Source organism: Octopus sinensis, unplaced genomic scaffold (genome assembly GCF_006345805.1).
Source record: "Octopus sinensis unplaced genomic scaffold, ASM634580v1 Contig11546, whole genome shotgun sequence".
Taxonomy (NCBI): Eukaryota; Metazoa; Mollusca; class Cephalopoda; order Octopoda; family Octopodidae; genus Octopus; species Octopus sinensis.
The window spans coordinates 142,791-161,526 of NW_021832382.1; the positions used below are offsets into that span (position 1 = coordinate 142,791).

At 42.0% G+C, this 18,736-nt stretch overlaps 3 protein-coding genes across 3 annotated transcripts; all 3 read right to left on the reverse strand.

Moving 5' to 3' along the window:
* Positions 1–4,200: 4,200 nt before the first annotated feature.
* Positions 4,201–4,722, reverse strand: LOC115228988 (pyruvate dehydrogenase [acetyl-transferring]-phosphatase 1, mitochondrial-like). The gene has a single exon (XM_029799422.1). It carries the CDS (start codon positions 4,720–4,722, stop codon positions 4,201–4,203), a length of 522 nt encoding a protein of 173 aa, XP_029655282.1.
* Positions 4,723–13,941: 9,219 nt separating this feature from the next.
* On the reverse strand, positions 13,942–15,133 carry LOC115228989 (innexin-11-like). The gene is made up of 2 exons (XM_029799423.1): positions 14,985–15,133; positions 13,942–14,752 (listed from the first exon to the last, which is right to left on the reverse strand). The coding sequence occupies exons 1-2, from the start codon at positions 15,131–15,133 to the stop codon at positions 13,942–13,944; spliced, it is 960 nt and encodes a 319-aa protein (XP_029655283.1).
* A 2,128-nt stretch (positions 15,134–17,261) lies between these two features.
* Positions 17,262–18,188, reverse strand: LOC115228990 (innexin-11-like). The gene has a single exon (XM_029799425.1). The coding sequence runs from the start codon at positions 18,186–18,188 to the stop codon at positions 17,262–17,264; it is 927 nt and encodes a 308-aa protein (XP_029655285.1).
* Positions 18,189–18,736: the final 548 nt, after the last annotated feature.

Here is an 18,736-nt window from a genome sequence, read left to right on the forward strand (position 1 = left end):
ACCAGTCTCTTTTGCTCCAGAGTGCCTGTTGTTGGATCAAAGACGGGAAAGTCCCGATTGAGGTCAATTTCCTGAGCATTCACTCGGACATTCAAGTCAAATCCGTCGGGGTTGATAGTAGGAAATATGTGAATTCTGGTCATGTCGACAAGTCTCCTTATTTGGCACTCGTTGTTGAGATACTGATGACACAAATGGTCGGCCAACAGCAACAGGAGTTCTCTCCCCACTGTCTCATCTCCGTGGATATTCCCAAAATATCGAAACTCGGGAATTCCTTTAAATGAGATCAGCAATTACCAATTGTATGTTCTTTGGGCTTTTTTCCGAATATAATCCCTTGAATGTTCTCAGAATGAAAGGAATAGTTCTTTAGTTCGACAATGTGAGTTATCTCCGGACAGTTTGAATGCACTCGGAACAAGAACTGCTTTATTTCCTCATTGCTGTGGTAACTGCTTAATATAGGACAACAGATGGCTAAGGCAAGCAAGAACATTGTATTTTATTACTCGTATTCAATTAACAAATAATTCTTAATCAAAGTAGGTGTGTGACCCCGACCTCTGTTCTCTGATATATGCGGCCACTCCAATGCCGAATCTCCCCAACTTATGGATGAATTCTGCCTCATCTTCGCGGGACACATTCTGGATGATCTCATCCCCCATTTTCGTCTAAGTAATGATTCAGGAAATGTACCTTGAAAAATCCAATGTACTTGTCGGCCGCCAGTCTCTCCAAACTGTCAGGGTAAGTGTTCTCCGCCAGGGACTTGACTCGATCGGTGACGTAGCTGGCGTGGGGAAGGAGGTAGGATTTGACCACCTGACTAAGAGAGCCACCCAACCTCATGTCCCAAAGACAGCAATCCACATGTGGCTCCGTAGCAGGCGGGTGTGGAGGAATGAGAACTTGAGAGAACAGTCTCCAACACTCTGCACACCCTCAACTTGATCTGGGTAATATCCGAGTCGAACAGACTGCATGACCCCACTTCTTACCTCACAATCTTCTCCATCGTGGACACAGCAAAGTCCCTAAGTATCCACTGGTTGTGGAAGTCCCGTGCAGCACAAATCTCCTTAGTGACAATACAGCTGAGGACACATGGGAGGAGTTCGTCCAACTGGGAGTAAGGAATGAGACTACATATTGTTCGACGTATATTTTGTCATTCCTGATGACAGCATTGATCATTCGAATAATATATATAAGGATTGGGAAGTTACACAAGGCAATGTTCTCCCGAGTCTGCCACATGAATACTCCCACTCACCCCCTCAGATATGAACACCACCAGCGGGGACATAATCGAGGCCACTGAGGGGTCCATCGACAGAGTAGCCAGTGCCTCCTTCAATAGTAAAGGACACTACCATTCTCCTGCTGTCGTTCACTCCCACCAACGTCTTGGTTAGTTCAATGTAGAACAACTGCTCCTCCTGTGGGTGACTGAGACAGCATACACATGTTATTTGGTGGGCGTGGGGCAGTTTTATGTGGTATGCCTGACAGTTCTCCACACTCTCCATCTTCTTGTTGTCAATAACACACTTTGGCTTGGAGGAAGGACTGTGTCTCACCAGAGCACATGACTTGGCTCTGTCCAACACCGAGTCCACTGGGTTGTAGACTGTCGTGGGCTGCACTCCGTCAATGCACAGCCAGTGGCCTGACTATATCCACCACTCAACCTTTGAAGCAGGCGTTTATGCAGTGCTTTTGTCGCACAAAGACATCCTTCTTGCTTATTTCCACTTGACGTGATTCCATCAGTTTCCCGTCCTCCATGCCCATGTGGTCGCCTATCACTTCCCTCAGTGCAATGGATATGTGCAATGGACTTAGACATTTGTCTTTGGACCCGAAATGGTGTGCAGAGGCATTCTACGTGTGAGAGAACCAGTCCCACCGAAATGAGGGTCTTCAAAGTGGTGTAGCAGTGGTTGGATATCTCGGAAAATGCCTCGGGGGAAATTCTTTCATCGTTTTTGGTCAGAAAACTGAGGAGATTTCGTAGTGTGTTGCGTCGGTTTTCTGATTCGCTAATTTGTTGCATAACACGACATAACTTATACAACAAACATTAAATTAATGACTAAAACATGTGATATGTGGAGAAATAAAATATAAATAAAATTTTTTGTCCATGGGTGTATAATCCTTTATGCAGTAGATGCAGTTCCCTTTCCCTTTCAAAAAAGTGATTCGTCTACCCATCTTCCTCAAAAGTGCCTTTACCTCACACCGACGTTATTAGCCTTGAACACTGATTGGAGAGAGGCGTACTTTGATCCCTTTCGAACTGGCCAGAGGGGTCCTCGACGAGAGCAAAAAGTATTTTTAGAAATGAAATTAAGATCTCATACTTCCCCATGGAAAGGGAGCGTTGGCATTTCATATGGGCGTTTTTTGCACCTGTTGATACCAACAGAGCAGAGTCCATTGGACGACTTTGTTAAAGGCGTGTATTGTTGGAATCGGTATGAGTGAGGATTCTATAGCTCCCCAGGACGGCTGCGATGAGGGTACCAAATTTTTATTCCCAACCTCAACCAAGGCGAACTGACTCATCAGAAAGTAACTAAAGAGTAAAGTTAGGCTCTCAACCAATTGGCTTGGACGAAGCGAGAAGTGATCCCACGTCAAACTGGTCAGCATTGGATCTTAGTTCCACTAAAAATGGTCTCAACTTGTCTGAATCGAGGTCTTTTCTGGCACCCAGTATCCGAGAGAACCCCATGCCTCTAACGTCACGGATACTCCGTAATCTCAATAGAGTGGAAAAGAACAAAGCTTAATGCAGCAAAGTCAAATTTTTGTAAGAGCTGATTCCAATTCCTCCAAATCTTGGCCGAAACAAGTTATTTACTCCATTGACCGACTTAACTGAAATAAGTTCACAACACGCACTGCAGGAGAAAAACTTACGCGGCCACAACTAATAAACTCCGGAATAAAGAAAGTGCTCCAAAAACTCGTGATGATATAGTGAAACAGAGCACTTCCAATTTGTTATAAGGAGGATATGTGGATGGAAAGAGAATTAGAGAGTGGACTGACAAAAGTATATTGATAGTCAAATGTCGACTAATGTAGAATGTATGATAGTCCACACACAACTGCCAGAATGTTCTACATCGGGCACAACTCTCCAAATCAAAGCTCATATTTGACTTTTACTACTTAAACAAAGGCTCCACTGGTCCGACGACAAGCTGAATTGTCAGGGACTTGCGGTCGAAAGTCAACTTTTTGATTGAGTCCCACATGTAGTATCGAAGTAAGGCCTGTCTGTGCTCAACACGCACTCCTCTGTGGTTCACTGAGAGATGAACACGCTTATAATCAACAGTCTGGGGTATCACTACAACTTTACATTGGCCAAGTAGTACTCGCAGTCGTACGAATCGAGCAAACTGCTGCATCTGAGAAATCGAGTTGCAGCCTCCTCTTTAGAGATCCCTCTGTCAATGTAAATGAATCAAGTCAAACTGCAAATCCACGAGCAACGAGTTGATCAAAAGTGTATCAGACTCGTCTTGTTCAGGGAAGTAGACAGGAAAGCATTCCAGCTCACACAACTCCTCGTCGGAGTACTCGTCTAGTCTGATTCCACACTCAATACTTTTTATGAGCAGAGCTGACAGAAAGGTCAGCATAAGTTTGTCAGCGGACAGAAGGCCTTTGGACAGTTTATTTTTGAGCACTGATGTGAGTAAGTGTCTAAAATGAATAATGTGACCCACCTCCCGACAGGACAGAGTTCTACGTCGACGGGATATATCCGCACGCCCAAGTGGAGAGACACCTCCCCCCCAAACATGCATTCTCGGTGTAGAGGTCTGTCCAAATCTATCCAACACTAGGACATGTGGACAGACAACACCTTAGCTCCCGAAGAGTCGACGTAGTGCAGTCCGAAGAAGTGTGTTTCATACTCACCGAGAATACTGTTGAGCATTCTGAACACGTCTGCCCCAGTGAGACGCTTCTATTGCTTATGAATGAGTGCTACATCTAGACGGAAGGACTTGGTCTGGCTGTGGGGAAGGGCAACGTGGACCAGCGTGGGGATGTTTCTGGGTAGCAGACATTTGTGCATAGTGGCTAGTGAGACGGACAGCGCGACTAAATATCAATGGACATCGATCGATTCACAACAGGACTAATAGCCAATAATAACGTGCTTATAAGTCACACAAAAGACACGACCACTGCAGTCATGTCATCACGATATCGACGTGAGATCTTTGATGGCAGTCTCAAATACTCTTTTAGTAGACGGGAATCATCACGTAATCCCTGCAGTGCACTTGCGATTATATGAGTGACCAAATTCCCACATTTCTCCCGACCAGTCAACTGTCGGCCCACCAAATCAGCCACCACGTCAATCTCCAGGAAATCGAGGAGCCCGTCAGTGGTCAGTAACAAACACAGGTCATCCGAAGTGAGGGTGTGGGTGATGACTTCGGGGAAGGCCACGACGTAGGGCTGAGATTTGTAGAAAGATGGGAGGAGAATATCCACATTTCCCTCCGAAGACAAATGTTTCTGCACGTGCAGAAGAATATCCCGAGACCATTTGAATTGAAAGTCCCCGAATGCTCTGAAGGGGATAAGTCTGCCCAGGAGTCTCCGATTCCACAACAACACGTTCTTCTCGTTGTCAGGGACAGATGAAAGGACACGGGCAACCTCATTCGAGTTCTCCATGCAGTGCGGGTTGCTCAGCCGGATGGGTTTGAACTGTCCGTCCATTTGCCTGACAACAAAGGCAGCACAGTCACCCACATTGGCCACAGTCACCCGATTGTCAGTAATATATGCCACACATGTGCAGGCGCCGGAGAGTGCAGTGCTGAGGGACTATAAATGGATTCCAGGCCACTCACTTGCTCGGTTAGGCCAGCCAGGGCATAGTCGGCAATTGACTGGTCCAATCTAACAAAGCTCAAAGACAAAAGTTCCGACAAAGCAGTGTCCGGCCCAATCATAGGGTCAATGAAGGACTGGTCGGTGACTTTATGGACGTGCTCTTCAAAGAGTGGAGTCTACAAAATCACTCCCAAACCAACGTTGTGAGTGATGTAGGACTGGATTAGTGCAGGGTAAAGAGAACCAGCCATGAAATAAGGCAGCATTCGAGCACACATGTCTCCGCAAGTGGATCCCCCATGCCCGTCCACCACCCCCACCATAAAGTCGTTCTTTTCCCGTATTTTAGTGCGAAACATAAAATCCTCGCAAGTGGGGTTGGAGGGGAGTTGGTTGGAAGTAATTGACTTGACGAATGGAGAATTGAAGGTCACATGTTCCTCATTCTTGGTCAGAATGTCCCAGGTCGAGATCCTCCTCAGCACTGTCCCCACAGACCGCATCACCCACAATTCAAAATATATTATTTATTCGATTTAAATAATACACGTCATTGAAGAGAACATGTTCTTGTTGCTTCCACAGTGCCAGGACTGGACTGACTGTAAGAGCATATCTAATTTTGAATAGTTGTCTGCCTCAAACTCGCTTTGGCCAGAGTTCTCGGATATGCCATTTCGGCGGGATCAGCACTTGGTAGTTTGGGTGTGATATTAGTCAGTTAAACTGCCCCAAATTGTGCTAATCATGTCCAGTGGCACAGCAGAGGGACTGAGCTGCCTCTCCCTCTTCCTGGAGACCTGTGCTTATCAACTGACCAGTATATATTCATACACCAACAATTACCCCCTCAGGCATCCATTTACATTATTCCCAGAGCTTATGGAGACAGTCTTTGCTTGGCCTTGCAGAATTGGTGGCTGTTGGTCATGTGTTTGTACCTACACAAGCGACACAGACATGTCCTGTTTTTGTTGTCGGGGACGACTTTGGGCTTACTGTCAGTCCCCTACTGCAATGTGAGGGCACTGGGGGCAGCTCAGCTAATGACTATCCCATTCGCCATATCTGGGAGGGTTCCCTTCTGGTTTATTGTCCCAGTTGCTCCAAATTGTTGCTAACCACACAAACAAGGGGACTGGGAAACTGTCCTTCTCTACAGTGGCTATTATGAGTTTGGGGGCTTTGGCGAGGGTGTTTACCACCCTGCAGGAAAGTGGGGACCGAATTCTCCTGGTGGGGTACATCTCGGGTTGTGTCTCCAGTGGAATTCTGGCTCTCCAAATCCTTTATTACCGTCAATGCAAAAAGAAGCAAATTTGATCATTAATTACAAAAGTTAAAAAATAAAATTTCTATCGAGCATTGTCCATAGCCATGATGAGGGACTCGAGAACTGACTGTAGTCGTCTGTTTACTTCCACGGCCAATTTGAGAGTGAGATCCTTCGAACAGAACTGAGACAAATCAGATCTCTCCGGAGAAAACCCCGCACTGATAAGTCGGTCGTCAATCCCGTTGATTGTTGACAAATTCTGCAACTCTGCATATCACGACCAACCTCGAGCAAATGTGAGGGATCGACATTCCCGACGAGGAGAAGGCAATACCTGACAACACTAAGCGTGGCCTGACCAATCCAACCTATCTTTCTGCTCAAGTTGAGCCTTAAGACTGTCGACCGAGTCTTTGAGATTATCACAAAGTTCCTTGTAGTGGCATATCTCTTGTTTGTGGAGAATGACACGATCCCACAACTCATGCACGTCGAGGAAGGAGGACAGAGACGTACGTTCTCCACTACTCCCGTCATTGTTATCGAGGGACACAATCTCCTCCCCTTTCTGGAGTCTCCGCAAGTTAATAATGTCTCTGGTTAGGCTCTCTCAATTGCCAATCAGACACAATACTCTATTCTCCAAGACAAATCGTCTTCTCTCTTTGCAAAGAGTGGCCTTCACGATGGCCAACTCCCTCGCACTGGCCGCCCCTCAACACTCAGTCCTCACACATACCCTCCGTCTCCACTCGTCTCCTCTCTCCTGTCAACTCACTCACTTCCTCTCGCAGTCCCCGAATTGTCTCCTCGTAGGACTCACGGTCTTCATAACTGTGTCTTAGTTCTTGAATAGTCCCTTCCAACTCCTCAATCCGCGATGTTCTGTCCTCCAACTCAGTCTTGTGCTGGGATATAATGGAATGGACTCACTCTCTCCTCCCGAGTTCTCAGATCATGTTTGAATTGCTCGAGTTGTTGGTCCTTGATTTCCATTTCTGCCATCAATGTCTTCACACGCCCATTGAGTTGAGTCCCCTCCAATTTGTGTTCTGCCAAACAGTCTTTGAGCATCTCCCCTTCATGGACTAGTTGTGAGTTGGCCAGCAACTGTTTCTCCAACTGTTCCTCCACATTGAGAAACCTTCCACGCATTTCCTGCACAAATAAGTAATGTGACTACCTTCAATTGTCCTTCCAGTCGATCTGCCAAACTTGTGGTTTGGGAAAAGATCTCGTTCTTTGATTGAATGGTCGAACGGAGTTGTTGGACGTCCTGTTGGAGGGCCATGTTCTCGAAAGCAGAGTTCTCCAAATCAATGGTCAGTTTGGAGGCACTGACAATGGCATCCTTCAGTTGGTCGCATTGGTGGGCGTTGAGTTGAGTCAGTTCGGACAGTTTTGACTCGTTGGACTCAATCCGGGCTTCCAGACATTTTTTCTCTTTCTCAAGTCGGTCGATTGTTTGGATGTACTGACAGTCAACATGTCGACCAACCTTGGTCAGTTGTTGATTAAACTCGAGTTTTATTTGAATTAATTCCTGGTTGGAGAATTGGTCGCTTTTCTCAAGTCTATACTCGAGAGAGTTGATTCGGGACAGTTGCCTTGCTATGATGTCCTCCTGCTCACTGGAGGAGGCCTGCACTCCCTTCTCTCTGCCTACACTGGACATAAAAAGAATAACCCATCCAACAAACACAACTTGATAACAAATTAATAAGTTTAATTTAACACAACAAAAATAAAAAAGTGATCATTTCAGGGGCACAGTCTGAGTCCTCCGTCGATTGGAATGACCAGACTCCCGAGATCATAGTCGGCCACATCCGTGACAAGTTTGGCAAATTCCTCAGCCTTCCCGAATCTGTAGGGAAAAGCATTCATGAAGGAAAGAGTCTTTTTAACTTCGTCGGGAATGTTTCCGATCAATTCCGTCTCGAACAAGCCTGATTACCCAACCAAGTACCAGGAGACACAGCCACCAGTCTGATCCTCGTGCGACTAACCGACCTTGCCAAACTCATAGTAAGGCAATTGATGGCCGCAGAGGTGGAGGCGAGGGCAGAATGTCCGGCCATGCCGTGTTCTGCGAAGGAGGAGGTATTGACAATGCTGAGAGACATTTTGTTCCCCAACCCCGTGTTTTGTCCAATCGCTGCCCTGCAGATGTTGTAGGTGCCCACCACGTTAGTCTGGGGGTCACAGGTTATCCATACCATTTGAATTTTATTAAAATAAGACTTGCCAAAAGTGGAGTCTGTGTGCATGTTGTAGCAACTCTGGCTGTAGGCGAATTGAGCACAGTTGACGATGACTCGAGGAATGCACTCCTTTTGCTGCAGCATGCGGAATACCCCTTCCACTTGTCCAAATTGAGTTATCTGATAATAAAATATTTTTATTGTAACGTCAGTCTCTATGTACTGGTACTGGTCTTTGTGGTCGGAGAATTCGTCGGGAGATTTTTTGTCGATGCCAAATACGTTGTACCCCTTGGAAAGAAAGGCACTGACTGTTTCATTGCCGAGAACCGAACGGCAGCCACTGACAACAACATTCATGCTTGTCCTGACTTTTTTTCCCTTTTAAATACTAATAAAAATAGAAATATTTAAAAATGCGGACATTCGATATCTTATTTTTGTTCTTAGTATAATCTATTGTCATATTCTGCCGCCTGAAGGTGCTGGTATCACACATGTGCTATTTACTAACCCTACTGTGGAAAAGAAGACAATTTTATTAAATTCGGTCAACCTCAAAAATTATTCAGGAATCTATTTTTGTATTTTTTTATTCCTCAGATTAAATTGAGTTGTCCATATGTCGATTATTCATTTTCGCATATTATTATTATTTAAACCTCCTGGACAGATATCAAATGTCTTCGATGTTCTTCATTAGGTTGATGTGGCCCATCATTTTGTCACTGACTTCCTAAATCAGAATTGTGGCGTGTATTTTTCATCATTATGGAAAAATCATGTCCAGACAGATCACGTGTACAGATCAAGTCACTAAAAACAGAAAGTCATAAATATAACTAAAAATTTTCATTTCTGTCCATGATCCAAGTTGCCGAAGACGGAGGCACTCGGCATATTTTGTTGAGATTTTAAAGTTGGTCGGATCATTGAGTACCTGGCACCTTTAGAAATCAAAATAACATCATCCTAGCTCATCCCAGGGTTTTGCTAGAGATGAATATTACAGGGCGACGTCCATTGTTGGCAATCCAAGACTTAGTGCTTATTAGTTTATTTAATAAAATAAATGCAATTCCATTTTAATCGCATTCGAATTTAAAAACGACTATTCACCTTGACAACAAATAATGGAAATGTCAGCACCAATGAACACGGAAATGGGTTACTGGTTACAAATTTAATCACAAAAGAAAAGGAATTGACTGACGTGGAATTTGGGGAAGATGTCGACCGGGATTTAATATCAAGCATTAATTATCTTCAGGATGTGTTGGAAGACAGCGAAGTGACCGACCAAGAGTCCATATCTAATCCTAAACGAATCACTTTCAGTAAATCCTCGGAATTTGAAGAAAGTGAGAACGACGAACAAGGGTAGACACTTTTCCAGTATAATAGTAAACATGACGACCTGGAAATTGCTTCAAACAAATCAGTTTGTTAACATCATTACCCAATAGATTGATTTTAACATGATGGAAGGACTGCGGTCGGAATTGTTGGATTTGATGACTTGTTTTAAAGATTCCATGAAAGAGAACATTCACCAAGAATTTGAACAAGTTAGTTTTCCATTAATAAATCATGTCCAGCGTTTCTCTTTGCTTAATTCCTCCTACAACCCGACCACGTCTCAGTCACCTACAGTTCGTGCTGACACAAATTTGTTGGGAAATGACTCAAAGACTGCAAAAACAGAACTGCACGACACACTGAAAAATAGTTCCACTGATGAAGCTCAAAATCCTCACCCGACGAGGGACAGGGACAGCAATTCTGAGGATAAAAGGCTTGTGACTTGTAAACTATTTCAGAATCAGTCAACTCAAGACTAAACACGCGAGGCATCTTGCAGATATCAAAAACTACTACGAAACCCAGCTCACTCAACTCAAAAGAGACGCAGAGACCAGAGAACATTTTATTGAAGTCGAAATAAACAAGATCAAAGCGGAGATCCAGGAAAATGTTTCGCCCGAAGATATCGAGGCAATAAAAAGCAAATATAACGAAGCTCTCGAGTTGGATTGTGGCCTTGAGTTGGCAGAACCATAAAGGAGATGCACGAACAGTTGGAGGAGAACAGGCAGACATTCCAACGATGGAGACAACAAAATGCTCAAGGCACAGCTATCATTAACGAATTGAATTCTAAAATCGACGAGGTGAGAGCTGAGAATGTGGAAAAGAACGAGTCGATTTCAATGTTAGAACAAGAATGTGACAGTTTGAAAGACCAGCTTAACAACTCTCTCCACGTCTTCTGTCTTGTTTATAATTAGAAAACAACCATTTGGAAGGAAAAGTTCACCGTCGAATGCCAAAAGTACGAAAAAGTAATCATTTCCATTCACATCCAGATGTGCATAGAAATGGACACCCGAATGGCACAGGAGACCAAACTACGTCAGCAGTTGGCTTGGAATGAAAACGTCATCTCGGAATTGAGAAATGAGGTTGAGGACTTCAAACTGTATTTTACGGACCCTGACTTAACAGGACGGCGAGGACCAGAGAATCAGCGAAAATACCGACAAGTGTCCATGCTTTAGCAAAAAAAACACCTGTAACCACAGAAAAGTAATTTTACATGTGATTACCTCAGTGGGACAAGCAAAAACTACCAATTTAACTCCCCGCTGATCCTTGCTGAGGAAATCCTCAAAAGGTCGAGATTGAATGAGGGAGACACATTTGAGACACCCAAATTAGAAGAAAAGCAGGCTCGTTCGTTTGAAGCACCGACAGAAGGAGACTTGGAAATGCATTCAGCAATCACGGCTGCACTCGACCGGATTCGGGAAGGCAAAATATGCTCACAATCCAACGAAAAATTAGCCGAAAAGAAACAAACCAAGTCAAGTCCAAAAAACAACGACAACACAACCATCAAAACGGTGGATAATCTAAAAGAGGAGATGAAAAAACTGATAAGCGAAAAAAACGAGGTTTGAGCCCAACTAATGGCAGCTCTCATCCCTGCTTTCTAGAATATCCTGCAATTTCGGGAGTGGAAAGGTGTCACTGAGAAATCGCAACAAACGCGTAATCAGCCCACTCATTTCTTAGCAAGAAATCGAAACTCGCTTGGACGAAATTGACAGACAACTCGGCTCGGTACGAATGAACATGAAACGATTCCACGCTCTCTGACAATCATGCTTATTTTACTCTCTTTATCTGTGTTTCTACCAAATATTTCCACGTTTATCACCATCGACGTGCCCCCTGAGAAGAAAGCAAGCCCGACTGAATACAAACAATGAATGAGAAAATTAAGAAAAACGATCAGCTCGATTGATTAGACTCCGCAAATCGTTATTCCCCGACTCCTGTTTTGCCCCATTGCCCCGATTTGGTCTCCGTTTAGCACGTGAACGATAAGAACTTGTTATCAACCCTTTCATGTTCTTGTAGTTGGGGTTTCCGTGAATACGGTAATATTCACTCCGCGATTCGGCCCCAGCCCTCTTCCGATCACCTGAAATGACGCGTGACCATCAAACTGATCAATTTAAGTCGAATGTGGAGTAATCGCTCGTCTGCTAAGCGAAAGACCTTCCAGTGAGTGCCCAAAGTTCCATATTCGGAGACCGAGAAAGGACAGTCCCAATCTCCCGCCGGAACCAACATTTCGCCAAGCAACTCGGCCACTTGGGTAGGGGAAGGGAACAGGACATTGCCTATGATTAGTGCTTATAATGGGACACATGAATTGTCGTCGATCCACTCCACTTCTGCTGGGAAATATTCAGAGAACGAGGAGAACACATTTTCAGTGCTCATGTGAGACACTCCCAGCACGTGAATAGCATTGCAGACTATCTCAGTCTTGCCGGATATATTCCCAATGTCCAGTTCGGCTATCAGTTTGTTGAATAGAGTATATTCCCCGTCAGCATCGACTTGAGAGAGAGTGATTGGTTTGTGTGTTATGTTGTAGAGATCAAAATTCGGATTCAGGTACCGTTTCTGTCATATTTGTTATCATATTGATATAACAATTATCTTTAGCCCTAATTCCTCGGTTGAAGTTTGTTCGATTCGTTTATTGTCCTGGTTATCACATGCATCCTCATCCCCCAACGACATACCACGGCCAAGTGAAATTTTATTCAAAACTTAAATAATGGTAAATTTAAATAGTGTTGTTTTTAAACCAAAGTGAATTCGATGCTTAAAAATTATAAAAAATATCATGATAAATATGTCATCCAAATGTTATTTTTGTCGGCCCAGATATGTTGTTTTGTCTGGTAAGCAGAAGTAAGATTCCATGGCCTGATTGGCTGGCATCATTTGTGAGGCTCATAGGACATGTCCAAAGAACAGCGATTTTTTGGACATTATTTTGTTTGCGATTTCGGATGTATAAGTAATTCTTTAGAGTACTCTGTGGTTCATCTTTTGTGGCCAGCATTTCCTAGGACTAGTCTTAATTGTTTTCTGTGTAAAGAGTTGAGCTGTTTTTGTTTTTTGGCAGTTAGACCCCACGTCTCCGCGATATATAGCAAGATTGATTCGACAAAGAAGTTGTACAATCGAATTCGAAGGCGTGTTTTACGTACTTGCGCCGCATCCAGATCGTCCATATTTTCTCGAAAGAGGTAACAGGCTGCACTTTTTTGAATGACGTTTTCTGAGTCTTCAAGAATAGATCCAACTTTCCTGCATGTTCTTCACTTTTTCTCATTTTTCGTCCCGACAAAGGATATGGTAGTTTGTTTTGTTTGGATTTACTACCAGAGACCCGTCCTTCAACAAATGAGAGATCACTTTTAATTAGTTTTCAAATGACAGACAAAATCAATGTCGTCGGCGTAAATTACTTCGCTTCTAGGTAAATTATAAACAGCCCTTGGTCACAGGATCTTTAAAAATGTTAATTAACACAAAAAGGTTAAATTTATCTGCTTCTGTCAGGCAAAACTTGCTAATTTGTCGATACTTTCTGACTATATCTATTATACGGGACATGTAGAGATCAAATGATGTATAGATTAAATTCTTCCAGTGTCAAGACTATTAATTGGCTAAACTTGTTTTTGATGCTAATTTTGCTGAGATAAGAACGAAACTCCTAAATAACCTGAATACTTATATTTGATATATAATCTGCAACCCAACTTGCACGATTAAATTTGTTTATCTGAATTCCGTCACACTTAATAAAGAGACTTTAAATTTTGGAGATCGGATTGTAGATATAAGAAAATATTTTTTTTGTTCCGCCTCGAATTATCATAAAAGGAAACGGACGGGGTGGGCAGGAGAAAAGGTAACCTACAATATATTTTAGTGAGCCACAGTTTGCGGTGTTATCCAAGTGAATTTTTAACTCAAGTGAAAATAATTGTTGGTAGATTTGTATGCCCGTATTTTTGTAGTAGGACCATTCTGACGAATTAAATTGTATGCAGTAAGAAAACAATTTTTTTTATATAACAGTAATGTAAATATATTTTGGCAAATCACTTATCAGCGGGGGAATTGGCTTAGCCGAAAAAACGATTTATTTGATTGTGATCAAAGAAACCTCAAACATTCGGAAAATAAAGAGAAATTAATAAATCAAACATTTTTAGCGAAACTAAAACTGGATTCCAGGTTAGACACACTTTCCATAATTTTGAAATTTTCATAGAGGGCGCTCGTGAGATCAGTCATAACAATATCACTGATATTTCGGGAAATCAGTCTCAATACAAAGATTCCGTCAGTCTGGAGGTACTGGTCGATGAATTTGTTAATCTGGGGGTCGTTTCTACAACACTTGTCGAGACTGGAATTGAGTAAAAGTTCTTGACGAATGTGTTTGAGGACATAAGAACGAGAATTGCTTTTTGAGCAAAGGTGGACCATCCAATGGAATGTGTTAGAAAGATTATAGAGAAGGACCAGAAGGAGCCAAAACCAATAGAATGAAAATATGGCTTGCAAAAACAAATTGATAGAAAGGACACACTGAACAGTATGTCTGGTCCCAATAATCTCCAATCCCAATTCTCGGACATAAAAGTCGCACAAAGTCTGTCTGGGGAAGAAAATAGACTCCGGTGTCCTCCCAGACAGAAGATCCCTCACTAAAGTAACACCATAGACACTCAAGTTGCCGTTGGAAAGCAAAAGATCGGTGATTATGAACTGAGCCAGAGCATTGAGGAAATACAACATTTTTGTGGCCAAATAAGTCACACTGAGCGATTTTTTCCAAATGATAGATCCACTCTTGCATCGTTGTTTAAGCCCAAAATAGCGATTAAAATGTCTGGTAATAAGTTTGATTTGCTCGTCTCTGTTTTCGTTGGTTTCTGCTTCGTGGTACTTTTCCCCAATCTCGACAATATTTTGGAGGTTGATGCCCGATGTCTCATTATTCGACCTCCAAAAAAGACAAGGGAGTTGATATAGCAGTGCAAACACGAGGAAGATAAACGGAGCCCACTGATAATATCGCAACTGAGGTTTCCTTTCGTAAAAGTCTGTTTCAGGGATTGTTTCGTTCAATCGAATGTAATACGTGTTTTTGACCCAGCAAATGGAGTGGGTGTAAGAATTAAAATTGTCTACATATCAAAAAAAAGTTACCGGTGAATTGGGGAGGCGTCCAGCACTTGATTGGATTGCCAACATAATTTTCGGTGGTCACTACCACTGCAAACAAGACGAGGACCATTGCTGTGTACGAGTGATTAAAGCGGTCGTTGATGTCATCATCTTTTCTTGTATTTACTATTCCTTTGACAATGTCAACCAAATCCATCACGAACACTATTTTCTGCGTAATGAGCGTTATATAAATTCAGACTGTACGATCGTTCAGATTTAACAGAAGATGCAATTTTTAGCCTGCATTGCATCATCTTTTATATCGATCTTGTCTTTTATAATTAAAAATTAAAATTTCCACTATGGCCCTCAATTTATTAATGTTTATCACCTGTAAAAAGCGAAATTCAATTTTGGGAGTTTTGGATTACTCACATAATTATTCCCTTTTCACAAAAAATAAAATCATTGAGACAGAAATGCCAATCAAAGCTGATTTTCAATGTTCAACAGCGTGACAATAATAATAATATTTTCCAATGGGGATTCAGTGATTAGTCGATAGCTTAGTCATTAGATTAAGTCTGGATTATTGAGATTACAGAACCAGACCGGATTAAATGATTATATTTAATAAATAACAATTAAATTGCTTCAGTCGTTTCTAATTGAGTATCCCACTCGAAAGTAAATAGACATTAATTCCTCTTAAGTGTGTCAACTTAATTCTACCATAAAATGACACACGCAAACAAAACACGACAGTAAATCAAATGTTTGCAGAATTATAAATTTGTTTAAAAATATAGTTTTTTAACTACTCAGCCGTCTGACATCGAGGCTTTTCCTCAGAGGTGTCAAAAGTCGTGCCGTCACAGTTTGGGGTACGAATCCCCAACGGATGTAAGTCACATGGGAATTTTAAGCCAACTCTGATACGCCATTCAAGCCAAGCCCCATGCGATCAACTAGACATTAAAAACAGCCCCTCACGAGAGACTGCATCCTATAAACATGATTGGAACGATCACCAGAGATCTTTGGCCTGATCTGCCTGGCCTACATTTGTGGGAGTTCTATATTGATTGGTAAAACTGTGATCAAGTTGTTTCTACAAAAAATCGATCGAGCTGTCTAGAAAATCAAATTGCTCTCGATGACATTATCATTGGGGGTTCCCAATATCTTTTCTTTGTAACCTGTTTTTTTGCTTTATCGGCCTCGACGTGAACACACAAAACTTGCACTTTGTTTATTTATTGTGCACTTCTGGGGAATTTTTTGCGGCAACCTGACTCACTTTTCAGGCCTATCTACAACTCATGTGGAGAACATGTACTTCTTCTGAAGCTTGTCTTATAAAAGGGCTACTTCCTGGAGCTTACTATGGATCATTGTTGAAAGGATGCTTCCGACAGGTTGTTGTCACTAAGGATGCCTACCTTTAGCCAACTTTGTCTAGATGCAGTACAATCTCCACTCTTGGAGACTTTGCTAGACGATGACAGTTGGCTTGTGTCTGGATATCCGATCTATTCTGCAGACGGTGCAGGATCCCCTCAAAATCAGACTATAAATGAGTCGCCTCAGTTAGTTCAAATTACCGGAGCAGAACGTATAAACAGAATCATGGCTTTTCTTAATCGGACAGGAAATGCCTTGTTTGGGACGCCACTTGTTCTGGCATTTACTCGCTCAAGAACTTGTTTCTTTAAAAAATCAATTAGAATAGATTTAAAACTAATAAATGCTTATCTAACTTTTATGGTTTTCAATAATACACAAGAATATTCTGGCAGTGCTTTACAGAAATAATTTTCAATTTTTGTAGCGTATTCTCCTGGAGATCCGTGCTTTGCAGAAGACAGCACTGGTATCAAAGGCAAGGGAAACAAAAATAGCACCTGAAAAAGCGGATCGTTGGAAGTGTCATATCCGGGAATCACAGCAAAAAAGATTCTTCAAAGGTAATTTTCACACTTTAAAAAAAGGTTGTTATTCAATGCATTCATTGGCCAGCCTCAGCTTGAAAATTCAGCGCGATTTTTAGTATTTGATCTCGTTCCAATTGCTTTGGACACAATGATTCACGAAATTTTCAAAACCAAAAGTCCATGATGAAATTGTCAGATAAGACCGAGAGTGAATAGAACTCTGCACGTGAGCATGAGAATATTTGAAAAGATGGTCAAATTCTATTAAATCTATACGCTTCAGAGTCTCCCATTAAAGTTTGTCTTCAGATAAACATTGAACTTGATAGGCAGGGCGCTGTAAAGTCGTGTAAAAGCAAATAAGTAAATTAATTGTATTAAAACCAAGGAACGTTAAGAAATCAAGAATTATAAAATAGAACTGCTTTCGGTCTTTTTAGCAATTTCCATGATTTTGTAATTTTCATAAAGGGCACTTATAAAGTCAGTCAAAACAATGTCGCTGACATTTTTTGACATGAGTCTGAGTGCAAAGATTCCGTCAGTTTTGAGGTACTGATTAATAAAATTATTCATCATTTCTTTTTCATTGCAATTTTCCTGACTCTGAGAATTTAAAAAAAGTTCTCGACGGATGTGTTTGCGGACATAATAACGAGAATTTGTTTTTGAAAGAAGGTGATACATCCAATATGATGTGTTAGAACAGTTATAGAAAATCACAAAAACAAGCCAAAACCAGTAAAATGAAAAAATAGCCTGCAAATAAAAATTTACTGACAAAACGCACTGGGCAGTATAGTTTTGCCCAAATTTCTCCATTCCTATTTTTCGAACATTAAAGTCGCACAAAGTCTGCCCTGGAAAGAAACCTGAGTCTGGTGAGGCTCCAGTGATAAGATTTCTGAGTAAAGTGATACCATAGAGTTTTAATTTCCCATTTGAAAGCAGGAGATCTGTTATTAAGAACTGTGCCACAGCGTTCAGAGAATATAGCAGTTTGGTAAAGAGATAAGTCATAGTGAGCGATTTTGTCCAAAAAATGTTAAAGCCTTTTTTCTGCCGGTTCTTAAAATTGAAGTAGCGATTGAAATGTATGGTGATTAGTTTTATTTGGTCGTCTCTTTTTTCCCTTTCTTCTGCATTGTGATAAATTTCCCCGATCTCGATAACATTTTGCAGGTTTAGGCCACACGTCTCATTATTTGACCTCCAAAAAAGACGTGGGAGTTGGCACATAAATGCAAACACGATGAAAATGAACGGCGCCCACTGGTAGTATCTCAGCTGTGGTTTTCCTTCGTAAAAATTTGTTTCGGGGATTTGTTGGTTCATTGGGACGTGGTACGTGTTTTTAACCCAGCACATGGATTCGGCGTAAGAACCAATGCCTTTGAACTTAGAAAATGAGAATTACCTGCTTCACCTTCAACCATGCATTTTATTGGATTTCCAACATAGCTTTCAGTAGTCATAATTAGTGCAAACAAAATGAGAGCCATTGCTGTGTAGGAGTGGTTGAAACGGTCGTTGACGTCGTCGTCTTTTCTATTATCAGCTACTCCTTTCACAATCTCGACCAAATCCATTGCCGGGACTACTTTCATGTTTTGTTAGGTTTATAAATCCCGAAAGTGCTAATTTTTCGAATTTAGAGAGGATGGAATTTCGAGGTTCTTTTTCGCGATTTTTAAACGTTTTTGTTAACACAGTTTAATTGGAATTCACAATTTTGAATATCCGGCACATAGGATATCCTGGCTGTTCCCCGGGCGATCGCTAACGAGACTCTTTGGAGAAGATGACGAGTCTCGTGGGGGTTTTTGCTTTTCTTGGCGATCTTCGTCCCAAGCCGACGAAGAAAAGAAAGTGTTTCCGAACTT

Bases quoted from the DNA above. Each gene is read 5' to 3' on its own strand.
- LOC115228990 (XM_029799425.1), bottom strand. From the start codon at position 18,188: ATGAACCAACAAATCCCCGAAACAAATTTTTACGAAGGAAAACCACAG.
- LOC115228989 (XM_029799423.1), bottom strand. From the start codon at position 15,133: ATGGATTTGGTTGACATTGTCAAAGGAATAGTAAATACAAGAAAAGAT. The intron at 14,753-14,984 runs GTGCTGGACGCC...TCTTTTTTGGAG, and splicing joins TATGTTGGCAATCCAATCAA to GTCGAATAATGAGACATCGG.
- LOC115228988 (XM_029799422.1), bottom strand. From the start codon at position 4,722: ATGGAGAACTCGAATGAGGTTGCCCGTGTCCTTTCATCTGTCCCTGAC.